Raw genomic sequence first — 22,630 nt, 5'->3', positions numbered from 1 at the left:
TCGAGACATCGAGACAGGTCACCTCTCGTGTCCCAGCTCTGTCCCTGCAGGGCTCTGGTGTGTTGTACAGCATGTCTTCACCACGTCACACCAAACTCTGGAACAAAGCACTGAAGACTCCTCTGGTCTGGGTGGACATGATGCTGAAGGAGTCTGCTCGCTCTTGGTGAACTGTAGCCCCTCCGGCAGGTAACCAGACATCGCTCAGAGGTCCTCTTCTGTCATCAGATCCTGGTCAGCTGGTGAAATGCTGCGAGTGGCCGGAGTGATCGGCCGCTGCAGCCGTATGATTTGGTCTCCTGCTCCGTCTTTTGTATTATCATCCCGACATGGTGCAGCCAGGGTTCTCCTTAGAACTGCTTCTTTTCTTGTTTCAACAGTCTACTCGCACCTGAACACAGCACAGGAACGAGCGTTAGCAGCAGTCAGTTCCAGAAGTGGCTAAAAGTGTTCGGCTGATCCAGCGTTTGCAGACTGAACTGAAGAACGTCTGGGAACGTTCATGTTCTCGATCTGCAGCGTGAACGCGAACCGCCAGAAATGAGAACAGTTTGGTGCTTTAAGAAAAATGATTTACAAGCACGTGAAAGGTGATAACCAGCTTGGCGCTAAGCTGCCGTAGCAGGACTGGAGACAGATCTCTGGTCGGGCCTGCAGAGCGGGTCACACGCACGCCAACGTTTCCTCCATATTTGACGCCTAAATGACAGAAACTCGTCTCAAAGTGACGGAGAAGGAAAAATACAAGAAGTGCTTCCCCCGTTCTCAGTTTTAGGGAGAACCCTGCTGCCTAATGTGTACAGTGCACCGCACACACACACACACACACACACACACACACACACACACACACACACACACACACACAGATCATGAAAGGACATCAGTGATATCTGGATGATGTTTGATAGAGTGTGTTTACATGCACGCCGGAGTGATCAGCTGGAGGTCAGTGTTTCATCATTCTAAGCTGGTTTAACAGATTCCTTTAATAATCCGCCTCCTGTACGTAGCGTGACACGCTGTTAGCTTCACATGTATCATCATAAGATGGGAAATCTGTCCAAGCTCGGCGTCTGATTCCATCCAACATGCAGACCAAGCGATGTCTGATGACATGGACAGTCCACCTCATCAGTAAAACCAGCCGTGACGAGCGCGATGCCGCACAGACCGCAGAGAGTCATGTCCACATCGCCTCTGAGGTCACGCAGGCGTCTGCACTTTCCTCGCAATCGTCGCTACAGGAAGTACGTGATGGCCAACACAGCAGTGTAACGGGCTGTGAGGAGTCTGCTAAGTCAAAAACACCCAGAATGCATCAGTCTAAAACTCCAGATTATTTTATTTTTGAGTCGGACTCAAATTAAAGATAATTCTGTGCCAAGAAATCAAATCGTGAATGTGTTTGTTTTGACTGATCAAAATCCGCTGATGGGCGTTTTTGAGCGCGGGAATCAGAGCGAAATGTTAGCATGCTAAGCTAACCGTGGCTGTCCTCATTCAGACGCAGTTTACACAAATGTGCCAAAAAGGTTTTTTTTACTTTCGGGAGAATTCAGACGTTAGTTTGACTTTAAGAAAACAAACGACGACCTTCAGATGCTTTAAGAAAGGAGGCAGATTAATGTTGTAACTTTGGCTGGAGAAGCTTCAAGGCTGCTCCTGTTCGCTCCAGTAAACCCAGCATGGAGTTAGCGGCTAACTAGCCTAGCCATCCCATCTGTGGCGGTTCGGTCAGGTCAAACATGAGATGTGCTCGTGGATTTCAAAGAATCCTTCACAGACGACCTGTCGGGTTTGTTTGCATCGTCGCCCAGATTGAGATAAAACTGAGAGAACTGGCACAGTTTCAGGACTCGGCGTTGCCTTAATTACTCCAGTGCATGTAAACACACTCGGCGACTTCCTGTCTGAGAGAGAGGAAGCTGAGGGAGGCGGTGATGAAGGGAACGACGAGACAGTGGAGACAGTTGCTCTTCTCTCATCTGTTGTCCTCATGCAGTCGTCTCTCTCCTGTTTGTGTGTTTGTAGCTTTCACCCCGCCCTGCTCCTCCTCCACCCCCTGCTCCTCCTCCACCCCTCTGCTCCTCCTCCACCCCTCTGCTCCCACCATCCCGTCCCGAAGACAGACAGAAGGACGTCCTTCTGACCCCATGCCAAGTAAATCAAAGAGAAGATGAAAAAAAAAGAAAATCTGTCTCATTGCCAAGTAAGATAGAAGGAGGTGTTCAAAGATAGAAGGAGGTGTTCAAAGATAGAAGGAGGTGTTCAAAGATAGAAGGAGGTGTTCAAAGATAGAGGAGGTGTTCAAAGATAGCTGGAGGTGTTCAAAGATAGAAGGAGGTGTTCAAAGATAGAGGAGGTGTTCAAAGATAGAGGAGGTGTTCAAAGATAGAAGGAGGTGTTCAAAGATAGCTGGAGGTGTTCAAAGATAGCTGGAGGTGTTCGCCTCCTGTCACAGTGCCAAGAAGAGCAAGACGCCCAAATTCAACAGAACACGCTGCACGCAGAAACGTCTGTCCTTCGCTTCTTCGTCCAGCGTGAAAATAAAAAAGATTTGTTTGCTTCCAGATCTGCGTCTGGAAACTCGCGTCGAGCATGAAGGAACTGCGGTGAAGACGTGAGTGAAGGCGAGGCCGAGCGCTGACCGCCGGCGTCCAAAGTTTTTTATGCAGCACGATGACACAAAGTGGAAGGTTTACAGCACGCGTCAGGTGGCGTTCTGCGTGTTTGAGAAGAAAAATGAAACTTGAAAAAATCCGTTTTTTCCATTTAAAACGGAGCCTATGAGCCTCTCGTGATCTCACAGAGGTCAGAGTTCAGGAAGCACACACGAAGTGCAGGAACAGTGAAACTCGTCTTTATGCAGCTGAACAGCAGCTTTCAAAGGAGTCATATTCAGTTTCTGTCCAACCGTCAGGCCACTTTCCCACCAGTCTGCTGAGTCTCCCTTTGTTCCACTCAGGAAATCAGCAGATTTGACGGTCATGTCTGAGAACATGAAGAATATTAAAGTGATATGAGGTGAGAATCATGATAGAGTCTCTGCTGTCAATCATATCTGTATCACCAACTCTCAGGAGTCATCAGAAATGCCTGAGGTGTCCCCAGAGCGCTGCAGCCGAACGACGGGACGTTTATCCAGCCGGCGCTTTTATCCAAAGCGACCCGTGTTCAGACATTATTTCTGATATTTAGCATCACTGATGCTGCAGCGTGTGTTTAAATCCTGTGCTGAGGCTTCATCGTGCGTCCAATCAGACGTCATGATGAGAAAATACGCACTAACTTCTCTCTGCTTGTGTCCGAAATCACTCCATTTGTTCCCGAGTGTTAACCTCCGAGTGTGACGTTCAGCGGCGGCGGCCTCACACGTGCAATGGAATGAAAACGGCAGCGTTCGTTAGCATGTACGCTAGTTTTTATGAGAATCTATTCCGATGAGCAGCGGTGGTACCACGTCTTAAAAATACTCTTTTAATGAGTTTGTAGGAATAAAACATCCGCATTCAAGAACTTACTTCAGCAAAAGCATCTAAGTAGTATCAGCAAAATGTACCTCGAGTATAAAAGTAAGTACTCGTGCTGCCACGTCATTATATATTAGACTACTAGGTTAATATTAGCAAGGTGCAACACCAAAGTGGCATTTTAATGTTGTAGCCGGCTGCTAAAACAGCTGATTTTCTTATTTATTCACTGATTTTGTTTATCGTATGAGAATGTATTCCATACGCTCATTATAGGTTTTTAAAACTAATCAGCAAACTGAAAGTACATTTCCCTCTGAAATATGTTGGAGTGGAACTATGAAGTAGCATTAAAATACTCAAGTACAAGTAACTCTATTTGTAGGATATTTAAGTGGAGTACTGCACTGAGTGTGTGCTTTGTGACCTTTCACTGCTGGTGAAGACGCAGGTGAAGGTGGTGAAGATGTCATTTTTCTTCTTCTCTGTGTTGGACTGAGTTCACAGATTCTTCATTTAAGTAACAGATACACGATGACAGTAAAAGTCCTGCATTCAAAATGTAGCTGGGACAAAAATACACACGTATCATCAGCAAAATGTACTAAAAGTAAAAGTAGTCCAACAGCACGGCTCTGTTTCAGTGTCTCATCTGATTATAGAAAGTATGATTTTGTGTTAGTTAGAGATGAAGGAAGCGCCTCTGCTGATGGAGCTGCTGAGTGTCTGAAGCAGTGAGCGGTAAACGAGTGAACGATGGAGTGATTTTGGACGCACTTCCTGTGTCTGTCTCTCTTCAGCGATTATTTACGTCTCTTTAAATATGCTATAAAACTCAGGAGACGTCCGTGCAGGGACTTTCTCTGACATCCATCTCGGCTGGTCGTCCGTCACTTTTACAGCTTCTTCACGATTATGAGCTCTTTCCTTCACGTTGGTGCTAAGTGCCGGTGAAACTGCAGGGACTGATGGGAATTCCACAACGATGCAGTGAGGAGGTGACGATGGATCAGAGAGTCGTGTCCTTGTAGTTTAATCGTCCTGACGTCTCAGCATGAAGGGAAATAAGAGAGTGTTTGATAAGCTATGCCTAACAAATTTAGGATTGTTTGGTGATTCAGGAAACCGAAAGTAATTATTATTTTAGCGTCACAGACTTGTTTAGACTGTAAAATCTGTCAGGTTTCCTGTTTGCATCACCTGATGAAGCCATCATGAAGCACTTTCACTCCAATAATTAGGACGTGTGTCGAAAAACACATAAAGTTTAACTTGAAAACGATGTGGTGACAATCAGTGTTTCAGGATGATTCTCTACTGAGGTTGGAAGATGTTTTGCACTGTTAGCTAGCTTGAAAACATTCACCTTGTAATCCGCGTTTTGACAGGCTAACGTTTAGCATGGCTGCTTAGCTAATGTTACTTGATCTGTCAGTAGGTTGTTTGCAGTCATGTGATGTTAAATTCAGACGGAGGGCAGGAAGTGAAAACAGCAACAGACAGGAAAGTTCTTACCTCGTGGTTTCTTGGTTTGATCAATCTGAGCAACACAAAACATCAGTATTTTGAGTGTTACAGAAAATCCCTTCCTGCCCTCCATCTGTTCACACCCCAACAGAAGAGCAACGTGACGTCTGCAAACAATCTGTTATCTTATGTGTGCAGGGTCATATTAATTATTCATATGAAGATTCGAGAGTCATTTTTTCATTGTTAATTATAGCTAGCATCACATAGGTTTACTAACTATTAGCAACAATTAACGCTGAGTGCCACTGTAGATTTAGAGCTTTACCCATTAGCATTTAGCATTGTCTGCTAGTTTATACAGCATTGTTTTTAGTTGTTTGCAGAACACTTAATGTAATTGCAGGGTGGCCACTTAAAGCTGCATTGAGTCAGTTTTATCTATACAAAATTGATCCAAAAGTAATTTGCGACAGACATTTTTCTGTGTTGCAGTGGAACTATTGACGTTCTTATTATTTGTTCCATAGTCATGCTAATGTGCTAGTGCACATCTAAACTGAACAGAGACATTATTAACATCACTTGGTCCACCTGTGTGTCTCCTGCTACAGGTCAAAATGGCTGCTGTTAAAAATATGGCCCATTAGCCTTCAGCTAATTGAGTTAGCATGGCTAAGTTTTTTGCTAGCACTGTTTGCTGTTAGCAAAGAGGGAACGTTTTTCATACTCGGCTGTTTGTAATTACAGTCAGAACTGTGAAGTGGGTGCTGACTTTCAGTGGTATGAGCAATATCAGCTTCTCTTACACAATCTGGAGCATTTTGGTGCATTTTGAAGAATAGAGTTTGATGCGTTTTTAAGGAAACTGTCATTAGCCGTTAGCTTCACTAGCTTCTCTTCCTCACAAGCATCTACTCAAAGACGAGTGTGAGGCAAAATGTAGATTCACTAACTCTGATGTGCTGTTAGCTTTGCTCACTCATTGAAGACTCACTGGTGCTAACACACACACACACACACACACACACACACACACACACACACACACACACACACACCAGCATTCTGCACTGATACACAGGGCCGTGCAGGGAAGAAAACGCTTGATATCAACACTCAAACTGACATGAGAAAAAAAGATCAGCAGTAATCACTCAGCTAGCAGATGATCACAGCACGAACAGCCTGATCTATTGGCTGGGATCAATACGTATCTGTGCAGATCAATACATATCTGTACTGATCTGTAGATGTCTATAATTGACTTCAGCTCTGCCTCAAGTTTCCATGTTATTCTCTGTCTTCTCCAAACTGTACAAAGCCATAAACTAGGTTACTGTACGAGACTTCCTCCGTCCTCAGTGAAACGTCTTTTTTAAGCTTGTTTTAATTATCTGTAGACATTTTCACAGGTTTCACAGATCAGCTTGTGCTTGTTGCTTCTTTCATTTTCCGTCGTTTTGCCTGTTTGCAGAGGATCTCCTCGTCGTCGTCAGCGCTCCTCTGTTTCCTCTGCAGCTCGTTACGACTCGTCACCTCACATCTGCAGACAGACGGGCTCTGCTGGTCTCCGTGGTGGTTATATAATGACTTTCCTGCTCACAGGATGGCAGATGAGTCACGTCGGAAAGTCAGAAAGCGTTCGCGTCGGGATCGGGGAGCTGAAGTTCTCTTGTTAGCGCTCGTCAGCGCGGTGTAATAATCAGGTTTGATGTTGTAATTTATTCGGTACCTTTCAGCGTCTCTGCAGTCCAACTTCTGCTGCCGCGACCCAGTTTCCTTTTCAGCTTCAGCTCAGTTTTCATTTCATTTTTCACACACGAGGACACAGAGACAAAGGGAAGATGAAAGTTTCCACTCTGTGTGGCGTCCACGCAGCCTCATCTAAATAAAAACAGTATAAATTCATATCTGTATTAAATCTCTTTAATGAAAACTCCACATCCAGTCGGCCTCACGCTCTCCTGCAAACAGATCTGTGCTTAATGCCGACCTGTGGACGTTTCCTGAAAACAACAGTTTACATTGAAAAACGCGCTGCGTGAACTTGAGGTCTCAGGTCCTCATAAAACATTAGCAAACAGGATTATTATTATTATTGAATTTCCGTCCATGTTTGCTTGCCTGCAGTCTTTTTATGAGCTGATTTGTTAGAGAGAGAGGAAGCTGCTGTTGACCACCAACAGCAGAGAGATGTGAATTTATCTGTATCAACGAAACATTAAAAAGCTGCTCAGTGGCGCCACCAGTGGTCAGAAACAACACAGGGCTCCTTTAAGGTGATTTGAAAAAGAGCTCCAGCCTGTCGAGCAGTGATGTGGGAATAATCTGCTGCCGCAGGAAGAGCAAACGCTTGAACTTCAGACTTAAAAGGCTTTAATCTGAATTAGGAAAATGGGTTTAGAGGGTTTGTTTCATCTGAATCGGAGCACAAGCGAACGCCTCGTGGAAGAAGTGTGAGGAGAAGAAAAGGAAAGTGTTGTTTCATGAGGCTCAGAGGCAGCACAGACGAACAAACAGCTGCTGCAAGTGACGACCGAACGGCGGACTGACGTGACGAAGGTCCTCGACTACCTTCTGACTGAGCGTGTGACACTCTGACATTAAGTCATGTCGATACTGAGATACTTTCTGTTGTTTGAAAGTCGCTGAACTCATCATCATTTGATGAGATGATTCTACAAACTGTAAGAACACAGTTTGAAGGATAATCCACAGAGAAATGAGCTTTGATGACTGATGCTGATCAGCTGAGGCCTTCCATGTCCATGCTGACTGGACTCTTATGAAAACACTTGATATCAAAAGTTCACAATCAGAGAAGTTTGTCCACAATGCTTTCAACGTGCGTCACCTGCAGCAGTGTGTAGTAACACGACACATATGAGTGTTGGAGAGAGACGTTGTGAAACAGTCCTGTACCTGGTTCGGTTTGGGAAACGATCATGGTTTGTTAGTTCAAACGTTCAAAAAGTCAGTGGCGGACCCCCGGATGAAGGTCCTGTGTTCGTTTGTCCATCTGTCCTCCCCACCTTCATCCATGCGTGGACTTCCTTTCACCAGACTTCCTCCTTTGCTCCTGTCATAATGACTCCAGCCACTAGAGGGCGCTGCCTAACAAACCTAAACATGGGTCTTAATAAACTTCTTGTTCTTCTGCCACTTCTGCCTTTTGGGGGGGGTCTCCTCTGGTTTCCCCCACAGTCCACAGACATGCAGAGCTGAAGCTGCAGCCCTCCAAAGGGTCGCTGATGTGAGCAGAGTTTCTAACTCTCACTCTTTAAAACGCTCTGTTACATTTAGGCCCTGAGCTCCTGTGAAGGTCAGCGAACGCTCGTCTTTTGCTCATTTCTAGACGAATCTCCTGAAGTTAGTTTTGTGTTGATCCTTCAGTCGCTCAATCTGCTCCAGCTGGCTCAGAGTTTTCACGTGATAAATGTCCTGCAGACTCGATCGTCCCCATATGTTGTGTTCAAGGGACGCTTAAAGACACTTATGGACCGTAAATCTGACACCGCCTAAAAACACGATTCCCTCTCGTCACCATGCAGAGTTTGTATTTTTCACCTTGAATCTTCCATCAGAAACTCTCAGATTTGGTACAACAGGGCGGCTGCTGTATGACAGCGAATCAGAGGTTTGGGCGGAGGGTCGTCACCGTGAGACGAGCTCGTTAGCTGAATTCAGCCTCATTGTGAAGCGCAGTGAGGGGTACATGTAACACACACACACACACACACACACACACACACAGAGGCATCCCTGTCGATCGCCCTCCTTCCTCCTCTCTCTACTCGTGCTGCTTCTCCTCCTCCTCCTCCTCTTTTTGCTGTTTTCTTTCTTTCCGGTCGTTTGCTGTTTTCTTCTTAATGATCTCTCTTTCTCTGTGTCTCATGATGTAAATATACAGATCGTCATTCTTCAGTCTGTTGACTTTATTCTTCTGTAAATTATTTAAAAAAGAGATTGAACATGGATGATATACAATATATTATAAAAAGTATGAAATACAAAAGAAATCTATTATCCACTGAAAACAACGAGAATGTACCTGATGATGATGATGATGATGATGATGATGATGGTGGTGGTGGTGGAGGTGATGATTGTTTCTGTGTAATGATTAACAGCTGCACTGATGATGATGATGATGATGATGATGATGATGATGATGATGATGTCTTGAAGATGACTATGAGTGGTCAACAGTGGGGTTAATGGTGGTGGCGAATGATGAAGATTAAGATTAAAATCCTATGATTCTAAAGAAATGCTTGATGTTTTATTCATGTTACAGCGCTGCTGATTGGTCGAATGTGATGACATCACAGCGGTTAGTTTCATGTCACTTCTGGGAGACCGAGCGGCTCTGGAAGCACATGAAATCTGATTGGTTGAGTCAGATGTCAGTGGGCGGAGCCAAACAGCCCAAGTTTCAACCACGGCAGCGGTTCGCACGTGCTGGCTGACGTGAACAGGAAAACCAATAAAAGTACGAGAGCGATAACGTTTCGATTTTCTTATCAATCATATACTTACTGATCATATCTGAGAGTCTGAGAGAAGATGTGAAAGCAGGAGTGAACCTTTGAGATGTGAAGATAAAGTCTGCTCATCATGGATGTATGTCATGCTGCCTCTGTCCCCGTGGACACTCACGGTCCTGCATGTCCCCGTAGACCTCCAGTATCGCATCTGCAGAACTGTTGACAGGACGCCTCCAACAACAGACGAGCTCAATCATTACTCTGCGTTTTTTCAGCCTTTAAAAACTTTCACAGAGACTAGAGAAGTGACACACTGAGCATGTGCAGTGAGTGAAACCAGAACTTTACAGGCTCACAAAACTCATGAAAAGACCAAAACCAACACATTGACTCCCCTAAAATGTCTGTGCCTCTCAGCTCCAGGCACGCTTTTATCAGACAAGCTGTCATCAGTTATTGTTATTTATAGTTATTTGGGACTATTTTCAGCAGCGGATTAATCCACATCTGCTGCTCTTGTGTGTTTGTGGAATAAACTACAGAGTGTGTGTTCATGGTGATGAAGGAGTGAGTGGCTCACATACACATGAAGAAGAACATGAACTAGACTACAGACTACTGTTTGACTACAGACAGACACATGGCCAGATGTCCCAGTTTTGTCCTCTGATATTGTCTTTAAAGGACAGCACAGCTGTTTATCTGGACTAGCCTGAAAAATGTGCCATTAAAGAATGGAAACGCAGCGTGGACTCACTCAAACCGTCACGTCGTGTCACAGAGTCACATTGACGGCTCTGCCGCCTCTGAGGTGACGAGAGGCGACGTGAGCGAGCAAGCGAGGGATAATTCGATTAAAGTCTTAGAGAGTGAGAACAGGAGGAAGAGGAGGAGGCGCTCGGGTCTGCAGAGATCGAACTCATTCACACTTCAGGAAAACACACATCAGCACTTTTTCTCCGCCGCTGGACGAAATTGGATTTTCAACAACCTGACTGGAATTCAATTGTTTCCCGTCGAGCTTTGAAAGCCTGCTGAGGGGCACAGGAAGCAGGAAGTACAGGAAACAGGAAGTACCATGAAGAGCAGGTGGTCCGCTGTAAATCGACACACCCCTGAAACGTGACTCTGTGAATCCTGCAGGGATCATTTTGACATCTTTTGCTGCCATTGCTTCGTCCTAACTGACTGAGCTGTCTCACCTGTCCAACACGGACTTGCTAGCTTGCTAATTAGCTCATAAGTAGCTCAAAAGTGAACGAGAGGACAGGACTGGAGGTGAAAGTGGGAATTAAAAGCAGATGAACGGATAATATTTGCCTTCTTTGCTCCTTCTCCTTCATCCTTCACCTCACTAACAGTCAGTTTAGAGTCAGACTTTTATTAAATGGTTTTACCTGCTAATGCTTCAGCTAATCTGTAGCCAGCAGCTAATAGACAGGATGGACGAGGTGGAAATGGGCGCTAAATAGTCCGTCTCAGTGTGTTTCCCAGCTTGTTTTTCCTAGATTTCCGCCTTTAAGGGAACCTGAATCTATTTAAACAAACAAGGTTCCTGTGAAATGTGTTTATCTGCTAGCGAGGGAGCTAATCTGTAGCCAGAAGCCACCGCAGCGTCCCACAAGGATTAAATCTTTCAGCCTGTTAGCCTGCTGCCTCGTGCTGTGGACAGAGACTTGGGCGTCTTCCTGTCTTTTGACAGTCAGTGAGCTTCATGCTAACGTTTGGAGCTGTGGCTCAGTCCTTCCTGTCTGCCTTCACCTGTGCTCAAATGCCATCAGGTGTACAGACCAGGTAGATACATGAACACATGCAGTACACACGGAGAGCTGACCTGCACAGGAAGTGACACGTGTGTTCACTTCCTGTCTGCTCAAGACAAAGTATTGGATTCCTTTGACTGTTTTATGTCCAGGTAGGCTCATATTGATCCACTGCAGTCGATCGGTCGCCACAAACATCGTGAGACGGACCAACAGACTCACCTGATACTTAATATTTTCTAGTTTTTTACACTTAAGTTTTATTTAACATTTACTCACTGAATCCTTTGGCTTGCTTGCATCTTTCAGATGTCGAAAAACATCGACAGGCGGCCATCTGAATTTGCGCGCTGACGAGTACAGAGTAAAAATCCAAAGATGTTCAACTTACTGTCAGAGATGAAAAGAGGAGCATTTGAGAAGCTGCAGCAAGCAAACGTTCGACATTTTGCCCATGATTGAAACAGTTCATCATCTGAATCTTTTCAGTTGACTGATGAATTAAATAATAATTTCAGCTCTAATTTATTTTTGTCCCATTTTAACACAAAACCAGAATTTTTGCATAAATCAAAGATGACAGTAGATTTCTACGACTTATGTATTCATACTCTTTTGACATATTTGTACTTAATTATTTAATAAACAGGATTAAAATCATCGTGAATTCTATCACCTGAAACTCTCTCCATGATACTCAGCTGAAAAAATAAACCGAACTTCAAAAATAGTATTCAATCAATAAGGAATATTTGAGTTATTGAGCAGAAAAAAGAGAAGCTCAGGTGTTTAGTGTGAAGTTTAAACCTGATTATAGCCAAAAAAAAAAAAAGTTAAACAAAACAGTTTTCACAGATCTCATGAAAAAAGCATAAAACAATAATTAAACATGAAACAATAATTAACTTTCTCATCATTCAGGTCCTTTCCATTGTACCATCTTGACCTCTGACCCTTCAGATGAAGCGACCCCCTGAGCTGAAGCTTGCCGGTTGACAATCAGTCACAACAGAAATAATGTGTTCAGCGTTCACCCTCATATAAAAGCCGAGCGGCTGCAGCTGCAGGCTGAGCATCAGGAGGCCGAGAGCAGCGGCGCTTCCTCTCCAGTTTATCTCAACATGGAGACTTAATTATGTCATTACCTGAAGATATTTTCTGAAGGTGGTTTATCTCCTTCAGTGTAATGTGTTCAAGCAGGGAGGAAACGTCTGCTTTCTCCTCCATGTCAGTCTGTGTTTAAAGTGGATTTGAACGCGTCTCGAGACTGAAAACGAGTTAAAGCGGCTCAGAAATCTGAAGTGTTTCTCTGTAACACTGAATACTCGTGAGTAAATAAGCATCAATCACAGTTAAGAAAACTTAATTTCTTATTTGTAACTAAAATTAAAGCTCAGTAACTCAGCTGATCCACTCGTCTGTGTGGGCGTAGTTTAATTTCATTCACATGTGTTTGGTTTCATTTAATCTTCTAATTATTTTCTCGATTAAGTTTAAAAACGTCTGCAGCGGCATCGTTTCCCACAGCTCGAGTCAGGCAGATGTCTTTGACTGTTTTGTCTTAAACCCCCAAACTTCATGAGAAGAGCAGCAAATCCTGACATCTGTGCAGCTGCTGCCATGAAATTTAGCTTGAAACCATCAGTCAATCATCAAAATACCTGACAATTATTATTATTATTATTATTATTATTATTATTATTATTATTATTATTATTATTGTACAATTTACTCTAAAGCAAAATTTGTTGTAAGCTTGCAGTTTTTTGAAGGATCCCATCAGTCTAGAAATGATCTGACTGAGGTCTAAAGCGGTCCAGCTGTGGTCAAAAGGTTGAATTAATGAGAAAAGAAAAGCTAAAGACGTTACAATCCTCCGTTCGTGGAAGCTTTGCCACATGCAGGACTTCACCGAATCACAGTGACTTTATTCCCTGAGCGACTGAACTCTTCCACCTCTGACTGTTTCCTGGCTCGTCAGAGTCTCGCTGACTGTCCGACAGACTGAAGTGACGCCGTCTGATTCCTCGCTCGTCTCTGCGCCCTGAAGCAGCTGGAAGACAGTCCGCCTCCTGCGCCTCCGTGTTTTTGGTAGATCAACATTGATTTTTTTCCGTCCTCAAGGACGTGCACCTCCAATCATCACCTCCAGGGAAACCATGGAAACGAATGGGCTTTGAGAGGAAGAGCCCGTCGCCTCTGCGCCCTCTCGTCCACTCTGCATACCAGCCCAAATGTTTTGGAAACACCTGAGGAGTGCTTTTTAAAACCAGTCAGCGTCCGTTATGTGGGAGGTCGACTTAAATCACCTTCAGTCCTTTTAGGAAATGGAATTTTTTTTAATTAAGCATTAAAATCCCTCCACAGTCACCTCACTGACACTGCCTATCTTTGTCAGGGTAACATATCGTGCTTTGAGGTGAATGTACGTCGTTTTTGTACTCCAGCGGTGCTTTTGTCTCATGGAAACACTTTTCTTTTCCACTTAAAGTCCTGAAAACGTTCACACGTTCCCTCTTCTCTCCGAAGGGAAGCGGAAGTGTTGATGGCTGAGACGGGCTCAGTTCATCTGACAGGAAGTCCACAGTGGGAAAGGCTTTGAACTCAGAGTGTGTGGCCAGAGGCAGTGTGTGTGTGTGTGTGTGTGTGTGTGTGTGTGTGTGTGTGTGTGTGTGTGTGTGTGTGTGTGTGTGTGTGTGTGTGTGTGTCCCTAAACCCTGATGAAAAGACGACAGGGCCGTGATGTCATCAAACGGCGACCCTACAGAAGGCAGGTGAACCTGAGGACCGTCAGGATGTTCGGCTTGCCAGGCGTCTGTGACCTTTGCCCTATACTTTGTCTGCACTCCTCTGGGACCTGGTCACCTCTTCGCAGGTAGGCAGAGCACCTGGCTGACCTCATAGGATGTTAACTCTGACCTCAGCCCTCTACTTCCTCCACTTCCACCTGATCTTTCCTCCTGTTGTCCTCCCATGTGTTTCCCTTTTCCTCAGTTTTTCTTCCTTTCCTCCTCCACCTGGAGTGACGACTGTAGGAAAGGAGAGAGTGAGGAAATATTTATTTGTAACTCAGCCGCAAGTCTGTCTTAAAAGGAAACAAGAAATTAAAGAGGAGGAAAGTAGGAAGAACCACGAGGTAGAGAAGGAGAAAGTGTGGAGAAGGAAATGAAAAGGAAGGAAAACTGAGTAGAAAGTAAATTGTTGGGGGAAGTTGAAGGACGCACAGGATATTGAAATTAGGAAGTAAAAAAGGTACACAAGGAAACAAAACGGAAATAAAAGGAGTAAAGAATGAGGATTTGTGAGGGGAGAGAGTCTGAAGGAGAACAAGGCAGCAAGGAACAAGGACGTAGGAAGGAAAGAACAAACAGAAATGAAAAGATGAGACAGAAAGGAGGAAGCAGAGGAAAAGAGAGTAAGGAGTAAAGGAAATAAGTATGCAGAAAAAATGGGAGAAGATAAAAAACAAAGTTGAAATCAAATGAAGGGAAGTAGAAAACAATGTTATGACAGAGAAGGGAAGGTGATAAGGAAACTTGAGAAGGTAGAAGGTAATGAAGGAAATAGGTAACAAACAGAAGATGAGGAAGTATGCAAGTACATGTTGCTAAGAAGGAAATGACTAAGAAGCAAACAGGAGAGGAAGGAGGAGGAGAGGAGGAGGTAGAGGAGGCACTAGACAAGGAAATGAGCAAATAGAAAAGGAAAGGGAATGTAGAAGAGAAAGGATGAGGAAGAGAGGAGAAAATAAAGGACACAAGGTAATGTTGGAGGAAATGGATAGAAGAGGGAGAGACGGAGGCAGATTGAAAAGAAGGAAATGAGGTGACAAGAAAATGAACAGATATGAATGAAAAGCAAAGGATCAGAAGAGATACAAAAGAAACAGGTGAGAAAGAAGAGGTTGAAAGAAAGAGAAGGAAGTAGGTAAGGAACTGATACTAGAGGAGAGGAAGAAGCAGAGAAATAAAGGAGGAGGTAGAGGGAAAGAAGAGGAATGAAGTGGGAAGTACAAAAGGAAAGGGGAGGGACAAAACATCCAGGAAGAAGGGGATAAGAGGGAAATGAGGAAGCAGAGGATAGGAGGAAATAGATGAGCAAAGTAGAGAGAAGGAAATGATATGAGCAGACAGAAAAAGAACGAAGGCAACAGGGAAGGAAAAGAAAAGGTCGACAAGAGTGAGTAGAGGAAAGGGGAAACAGAGGACCAACAGATATATTGGAGGAGGAAATGGAGGTAGATTGAATGAGTAAGGCAGGAGGAAGAGAAGGAAAGGAAGAGATACAGAAGAAAGAGGAGAGAGGGCAGGCAAAAAGGAGATGAGAAGAGGAAGAAGAAGGAAATTAAAGGAGGAAGTAGAGGAATAAGATAGGAAGTACAGAAGGAAAGGCAGTGGAAGAAGAAAAAGAGATATGGGAAGCACAGGAAGGAAAAGATGAGAAGGAAATCACACCAGCAAATGGAAAAAGAGACAAAAGGAAAAGAAAAGACAGAACGATTCAGGAAGAAATAGAGAAGCAGATGGGAAAGGAGATGGAGGAGTGATTCATTTCCTCCTCCTGCAGCAAACTGAGCAGAGTTGTGCTGTGAACAGGCCAGTCTGCAGCCACATCACAGAGGCCAAAACTCACAGCCACACCTGTCACTGAGCGCGCGTGTGCGCGCGCGTGTGTGTAAGCATGCATGCTAATTCGCCTGCTGCACTCATCTCCAGCGCGCATGTGACGACGGAGCATGCATAAATTTGGCGCACGCACCCACCCGTGCTGCTCACTGTATGTGTGGCTGTGCGTTCAGGGGTGTGTCGCTGCTGCGTGTCGGAAATTGCGACGCTGCCAGCTGCTCCGCCGTGAGCTGCATGTGGAGGGAGAAGGAGAGTAAATAGAGATGGAGGTGTGTACAGAGAGGGAGGAAGAGTTAATGAGAGGAAGACGTGTGTGTGTGTGTGTGTGTGTGTGTGTGTGTGTGTGTGTGTGTGTGTGTGTGCGTGTGTGTGTGTGCTATCAGATGTGTGTCAAAGAAGATGAGTGCATGTACACCAGGAGAAGATGAATATTGCTTTGTGTGTGTGTGTGTGTGTGTGTGTGTGTGTGTGTGTGTGTGTGTGTGTGTGTGTGTGTGTGTGAATAGCTGACTGCACATGAATGTGACTGACAGGCTGTGTGTGTGTGCACTGGAGAGTGAAAACACACACATACGCACACAGGCAGACACGTGGAGAAGAGGCTGTCAAGAAAGCAACCATGCATCTCCACAGAGAATACACGGGGGGGGGGGGGGGGGGCGGGGGGGCAAGGAGTGAATGGGGCAAAGAGAGAGAGAGAGGAGGGAGGGGGGCTGGAGGATGGAAATGAAGAAAGAGAGGAAGGAAAGGAGGACAGAGGTTAAATTGAAAGAAAAGGCAAGGAGGGAGAGGAAGGGAGGGTGAGGGAGGAGGAGGAGGAGCTGGGGGAGTGGCTGGGCGAGAGAGGTAGACAAAGCAAGGGAGGAGGTGAGAGAGAGAGAGAGAGAGAGAGAGGAGGGCGAAGGAGGAAAGGAGTAGGGAGGGCAGGCTCAGAGGAAGAAGCGGAAGAAGAGGAAGGAGGCGAAGGAGACAGGGCAAGCGAGTGACAGAGACAGTGAGAGAGGAGTGTGAAGGTGTGTGTGTGCGTGTGTGTGTGTTTTATTCTCTCCAGTGTAAATGAATGGAAGGCGTCTCCATTGTCTTCAGAACGGTAAGAAGCTCTGCGGCTGCTCAGCATCTGGCTGCTAATAATAGGAGGCTGTACGTGTGTGTGTGTGTGTGTGTGTGTGTGTGTGTGTGTGTGTGTGTGTGTGTGTGTGCGTGTGAGTGTAAACTACAAGTTCATCATGGCCGTGATACCCGTGTGCTTTGTGTGTTTGGTGTGTGCGTGACGGTACACGCATCTTAAATCCAGGATGTAAATATACAGCCGGTGTAATTATATGCAGTTTGTTTGCGGCTTAACTGTAGTAGTAAGCTGGGAGTGTGTGTGTGTGTGTGTGTGTGTGTGTGTGTGTGTGTGTGTGTGTGTGTGTGTGTGTGTGTGTCACAGCAGACTGAAAGTGAGGACATGTTTGCAGAGTGAGGGCTGCATTGTTCTGGATTGTGGTGGTTTTTAGGGTCATGGTCAGAGGGTTGAGGTTAATCTCTGACGTTGGCTCGTGCTCACATCGTCCTCGTCTCCTCTGGTTAAGACATTTGGGACGTGTCAACAGCGTCTGTCAGGGGACGCTGTGCATGACCCCTAACGACGTCCACACTGGGGTAAAACATAGCTGGTTAGAAACAGGTTTAGGCTGAGGTTGGCATTAGTCTGAGGTTGGGATTGGGTTTTTGTTATAGTTAGAATTAGCCTGATGCTAAGGTTAGAATTAACATGAGATCATGGTTAGAACTGGGTTTAGACTGAGGTTAGGATTAGGTTTGAGGTTATACTGGATGTTGGTTGACTCAGGTTTGAGTTAAGGTTACAGTCTGATTATGTTTAGACTAGAATCAGGAATTAGGTTTAGTCCGAGGATAGATTAAGGTTAAGGAAATGGGGTTAGCTGAGGCTGGAATAGGTTTAAACTGAAGACAGATTTAGATTTGGATTAAGGTTTAGGCTGAGGTTGGGCTCAGGAAAGGTTGTGGTTATAATCGTGTTTAGGTTGTGCTTTAGGGTTAAATTTAGGCTTTAATTAAGTTGAGGCTGATTTTAGAATTAGATCAAAGTTACTAAGAATTATATTTGAGATTAACCTGAGATAAAACCAAGGTTTAGATTAGGTTTAAAGTGTAGTTTAGGTTTGGAGAATTAAGCGGTGTTAAGTGTTTGGTTATGTTAGAATCAGGTTTAGACTGAGGAGAGGTAGATTTTTAGATTTAAGATTAAGGCTGAGGTTAGGATTAGATTTATTTTTGGATTAAGTTTAGGTCAACGTTAGATCATAGATACAATCATGTTTAAATGAATCCTGTGTTTAATGTGAAGTTAGAGTTAGACCTAAGGTTTATCTCGAGCTAATCTTCGGTTTAAGTGACAGCAGACTGAGGTTTAGACTGAGGTTAGAGTTTAAACATGTCGCTGTGAGGAGTGTTTTCTCTGAACGTCCTCAGAAACAGAGTAATCTCGACCTGCGTGCTTCCTCCTCCTCGTCAAACAGACTCGAGTGAAGAAGCAGCTGAATAAATTTGCAACTCGTTTTAAATCAAACATGGATTCACGTTAAATGCTGCAAACAGCAGAGCAGCTCTGCCTCCTCCTCTTCAGCCGAGGAAGAGCGTGCCGAGCCGCAGCGACTGGGAGCAGACCAGTAACACCAGTGTACCGGAGCAACTGGGGCATAAAAGAGCCTTTTTCTGTTCCTGCATCTTGCATCATTTGTGTTGTCTGAGGATCTTTGGAGGGAGACAAAGAGGTTCACGTGACGAAGGTCCAGACTGGGATCAGCTTTGGTCGTTTTTGGTCGTCGAAAACTGCAAACTGAACTGTTTCACCCACGCTGGAGACCAAAAGACAATTTTTACATTCTCTCCACACACATTAGACCAAATACTGTCAAAGTATGAGCCATCAGGCATTCTTCCGTTGCTCTACTAATTTAAATGTAGTAGTACTACAACCGAGTCTGTGATCCATTCGTCCACTTTGACCTGCTTCTCGTGTGGACTTTGTCTCTGTGGTCAGTCACGATGACCATCCTGCAGCAACATTAATCATGATGCTGTAGGAGCAACGCGAACGCTGTGCCGTCCTTTAAACTGTGCTCTGAGTTCATCATGTCTGCAGGCAGAAGCTGCTTCAGGACGTAAATGTGAGTTTGTCTCTTTGTGGACAAAGTTCTGTTGTTTCTGCAGCAGACAGTTGCTTTTTTAATTGTTTAAAAGTGAAAAGGACCTTAATCTTAAAATCAATCAACATTATGCACAAAGCAGAGCTGAACTTAGCAGATCTAACTTCGTTATGGTCAAAGGTACTTTAAACCGTGCTGAGCTCAGTGACTCTTCGTTAGCTTAGCTACAGTCGACAGGGCGGGAGCAGTTTACGACATGGAGGCTCACTGATCCTTTGTACTTTTGTTTCAGACTGCAGCAGAAAATGTTGATCAATAAAAGAGCCGAACCACCAGAAAACAGCGACGCTGAGCTCATGAACAGACTCGTGACTACGTCGCTGAGCCAGTTAGCAGCTCATGCAATCGAACACTGACGGAAAGAGAAGTCGTGGAGGATGTTCTACACTGTTACCCTGACAGGTAGAAACCCTGCAGAGGGAAAGTGGCCCGCTTCGCTCTGGTTGTTCGAGCTGTGGGATGAAACGAATCAAGCGCACCTGAACTAGGTCAGATGAACTTTATCTGCATCCTCCCTCAGAGGGAAGCATCCTTTCATCATGCCGATGTTTCATTTGGGGAAAAAACACATTTCTGTTTCATTCAGAATCCTCAGAACTCAGAAACAGTTTCTGTTTGTTCAGGACATTTTTAACCTCTTTCCTGATAAACAAGACAGCAGCAGCGGCTTGGGGATGATGTTTATGGTCACCACAAAGAAACTGAGGGAGATTAACAAGGAAGGTTGTTTGCTTCAAGCTGTATTACACCAGCTAGTGAGGCAGTGCTGCTAAGTGCTTTAAAAGGCAACTGGACATGCTTGAGGTGGTAGAAGACGTGTGACAGCTCATCCAAGAGGCTTCTCCAGTTCTAACTGACGGGTGGGGAGCTCTGGGCATTGGTGTGAATGGGTGCTAAGCTGCTTGGAGAGTCCTAACACCCATTCACACCATGACTTGTGTGACCCTGTCGACTCACATGATGGCTAGGTGCATCACAGTCAATACAAAGCCGCGTAAAATCAGACTGACTGCATCCTTAGACCCAAACTGGAGGAAATATGGATAATACTTACTTACAAATATGTGACGGAAATGGTGAAGTTCCTGGAGACCAGCATTCAGGACTGTGATTGGTCGACTATAAAACCTTGGATCAGTGCTGCTGCTTTGTCACGCAAGTACACCTGGGAAACGAATTTCACTATGATGGCTCCCAAGGCTCAAATACATTGGAAGCTACACAAGTACAAAGCCTGAGTGATAATGGAAATACATAATAAGAGTGAAATCTTCTTTGTCCAGGACACAACATTTGATCCGTTTCATCGGCGCTTCCTCTCCATTCATTCAGCAGCTGTCTGTCTGTTGCAGCAGGACTGGAAAAAAAACGCAATGAAAAATTCACAACTTGACCCATTTGTTCAGTAACTCACCTCGAAAGAGCAAAACAAAAACACTTTTCCAGCACAAATGACCAAATATCACTCTGCAAACATCCACTGAGAGCCAGTTAACATCGTGTCTCATCTGTTGTGTCCGTCTGTCTTTCGTTCATTTCCTCACATCGTAGCATAAAGCGTACCGAGTGTATTGTTTAGTATTTCATTACAGTGAATTTTGAGGGCAGAGCTTTGTGGAGAAGAAGCAGCAGCCCAAAATAAGTCGGTCCCATTGGGGCCGCGGTGAAGTGAAGTGTTAAGACACTCAAGTGCACCAGCGCTCAATTATTTAGCGAGCAAGCCGAAGGGATGTTTGCTAGCTACTGCTAGCTAACGGGACAGCCGGGAGGGGGTTTGGTGGTGACAGCAGAAACAGAGAAGACCTTAAATTCGAGAAAAGGGTTATAGATGTTTATCATTTCTCCGTCTTCTGTAGCTAGTATAGCCTAGCATCATTTTTCACTCTTCGAGTAGCAAGGCCTCAGGAGAGCGGCTCATTCGCTGAGCAGATTTTCCTGACATTCACCAGGGATGGTCTCTGGAGGATTAATCCAATGATGTTGGTGCTGAAATAAAATAGTTTTAAGCTACTGTCCATCCTTACTGCTTCATACTGCAAACTTCAACTGCAGACAAACTCCTATTAATACTGTTAACTGTTGCTGTCCTACTAAAACAGATATTGCTGATGTTGCTAACCACTTTTGATACTGCTAACTACAACAGATGTTGTTAGCTTCTACTACCACTAGCAACTGCTGTTAATAGTGCTAACTACAGCTAACTGCTTCATATTGCTAACTGTTGTTGATATTGCTAACCAATTGTTATTGATACTGCTAATTACCGTTGATACTGGTAACTGCTAATAATACTGCTAACTAGTGTTGATATTGTTAACTGCTGGTACTGCCTACTGCTGTCGATACTGCTACTCCCACCGCTGTTATGCTGCTGCTAACAGCTGTTGACACTGCTGTAATTGCTGACTATGCTACTAAAACCTGTTGATTTTGCCAGTGGCGTTGCTAGGGTCTCTTGGGACTCCAAGCAAGAAATCCCTGGGGCCTCCACCCCACCTGTGCATGTCACAAAAACTTGGTTTTTGCACACATAAATGCACAGATGAATACTGAAAAAATATTAGTGGCTCTCAAAGTGGGCTTTCAGGGACATCTGTTGGTCCAGGGACCAGGCCTATCATTAATCGTTGTTGTAAATAAGTGGCTGGGGGTGCTCTAGTGGCCGGGGGGCACCAAGCAGCTGCCTGACTTGGCTGTCCTCAAGCCCCGCCCCTGGATTTTGCTAACTGCTTCTGATACTGCTAACTATGGTTGATACTGCTAGCTTCTACTACTGCTGCTAACTGCTGGTAATAGTGCTAACTGTGGTTGATACTGCTGTACACTGTTGATGCTAACTTCTACCGCTGCTCGTTAACTAAAGAACAGCGATGATGTACTGCTTATAGGCGCGACTGTTACTGAAAACTGTCGCTGCTGCCGCTAACTCAAAGACCAATCGACCTAATGACTGAGACATGAAGTGAGCTGCTCGTTTTACAGCTGAAAAATAAACTTCTTTCTAAATTTCTTGGCTCCATTCACCCTAATATGACCATTAAAAGTGGATATATGAAAGGTTTTGAACTTCCAGTCTGAGGTAGTTTATCCTGATTGGGTAGGACAGCCACTTTGAACTCAGCCATCATGTCAAGGTCAGTTTTCATTTCCTTTAAAAGTGAACCGTGACTTGAATGTTGCTTAATGAACTATCGTCGGACTCAGGCCTCAACACAGCAGGATATAAGGCAGCTGTAACAGTATTAGTGAAGGCTGCTGAGGTTTGTAGTCCTGCATCTGTGTCCTCTGCGCAGCTGGCTCATAACACACACACACACACACACACACACACACACACACACACACACACACACACACACACACACACACACACACACACACACACACCATCAAACTTAAACTGTAAATGTAAAGCCTGACGCTGCACAACTGTCTGCTCTCTGGGAAATGATGGGAGAAAGAAAGACTGAGTGTCAGGAAGCAAGTGAGAGAATAACAGTGACAGGAAGGAAGAGAGAGAGCGACTGAAGAATCCACTTTAGTACATGAAAGCGCTGTTTTACATTTTAAACGCCCGTATATCATTGACAAATA

The 22,630-nt window shown here is 44.7% G+C and overlaps 1 protein-coding gene across 3 annotated transcripts in view; it reads left to right on the top strand.

The window, feature by feature from the left end:
- Positions 1-22,630, top strand: part of LOC139334984 (IQ motif and SEC7 domain-containing protein 1-like) — a 126,078-nt gene that overhangs the window by 39,067 nt on the left and 64,381 nt on the right. Inside the window, exon 1 of one of the 3 annotated variants that reach the window (XM_070968314.1) lies at positions 13,894-14,068. The exons of the other annotated variants lie outside the window; for them this stretch is intronic. Within the exon in view, the coding sequence (XP_070824415.1) occupies positions 13,914-14,068 (155 nt within the window). The 5' untranslated portion in view covers positions 13,894-13,913. Of the gene's footprint in view, positions 1-13,893; positions 14,069-22,630 lie in introns of those variants that run through there. 3 annotated transcript variants of the gene reach the window in all.

The sequence above is a fragment of the Chaetodon trifascialis genome, chromosome 8, assembly GCF_039877785.1.
Source record: "Chaetodon trifascialis isolate fChaTrf1 chromosome 8, fChaTrf1.hap1, whole genome shotgun sequence".
Classification (NCBI taxonomy): Eukaryota; Metazoa; Chordata; class Actinopteri; order Chaetodontiformes; family Chaetodontidae; genus Chaetodon; species Chaetodon trifascialis.
Note: the sequence above shows the minus strand (reverse complement) of the source record. Positions and strands in the feature narration are given on the sequence as shown.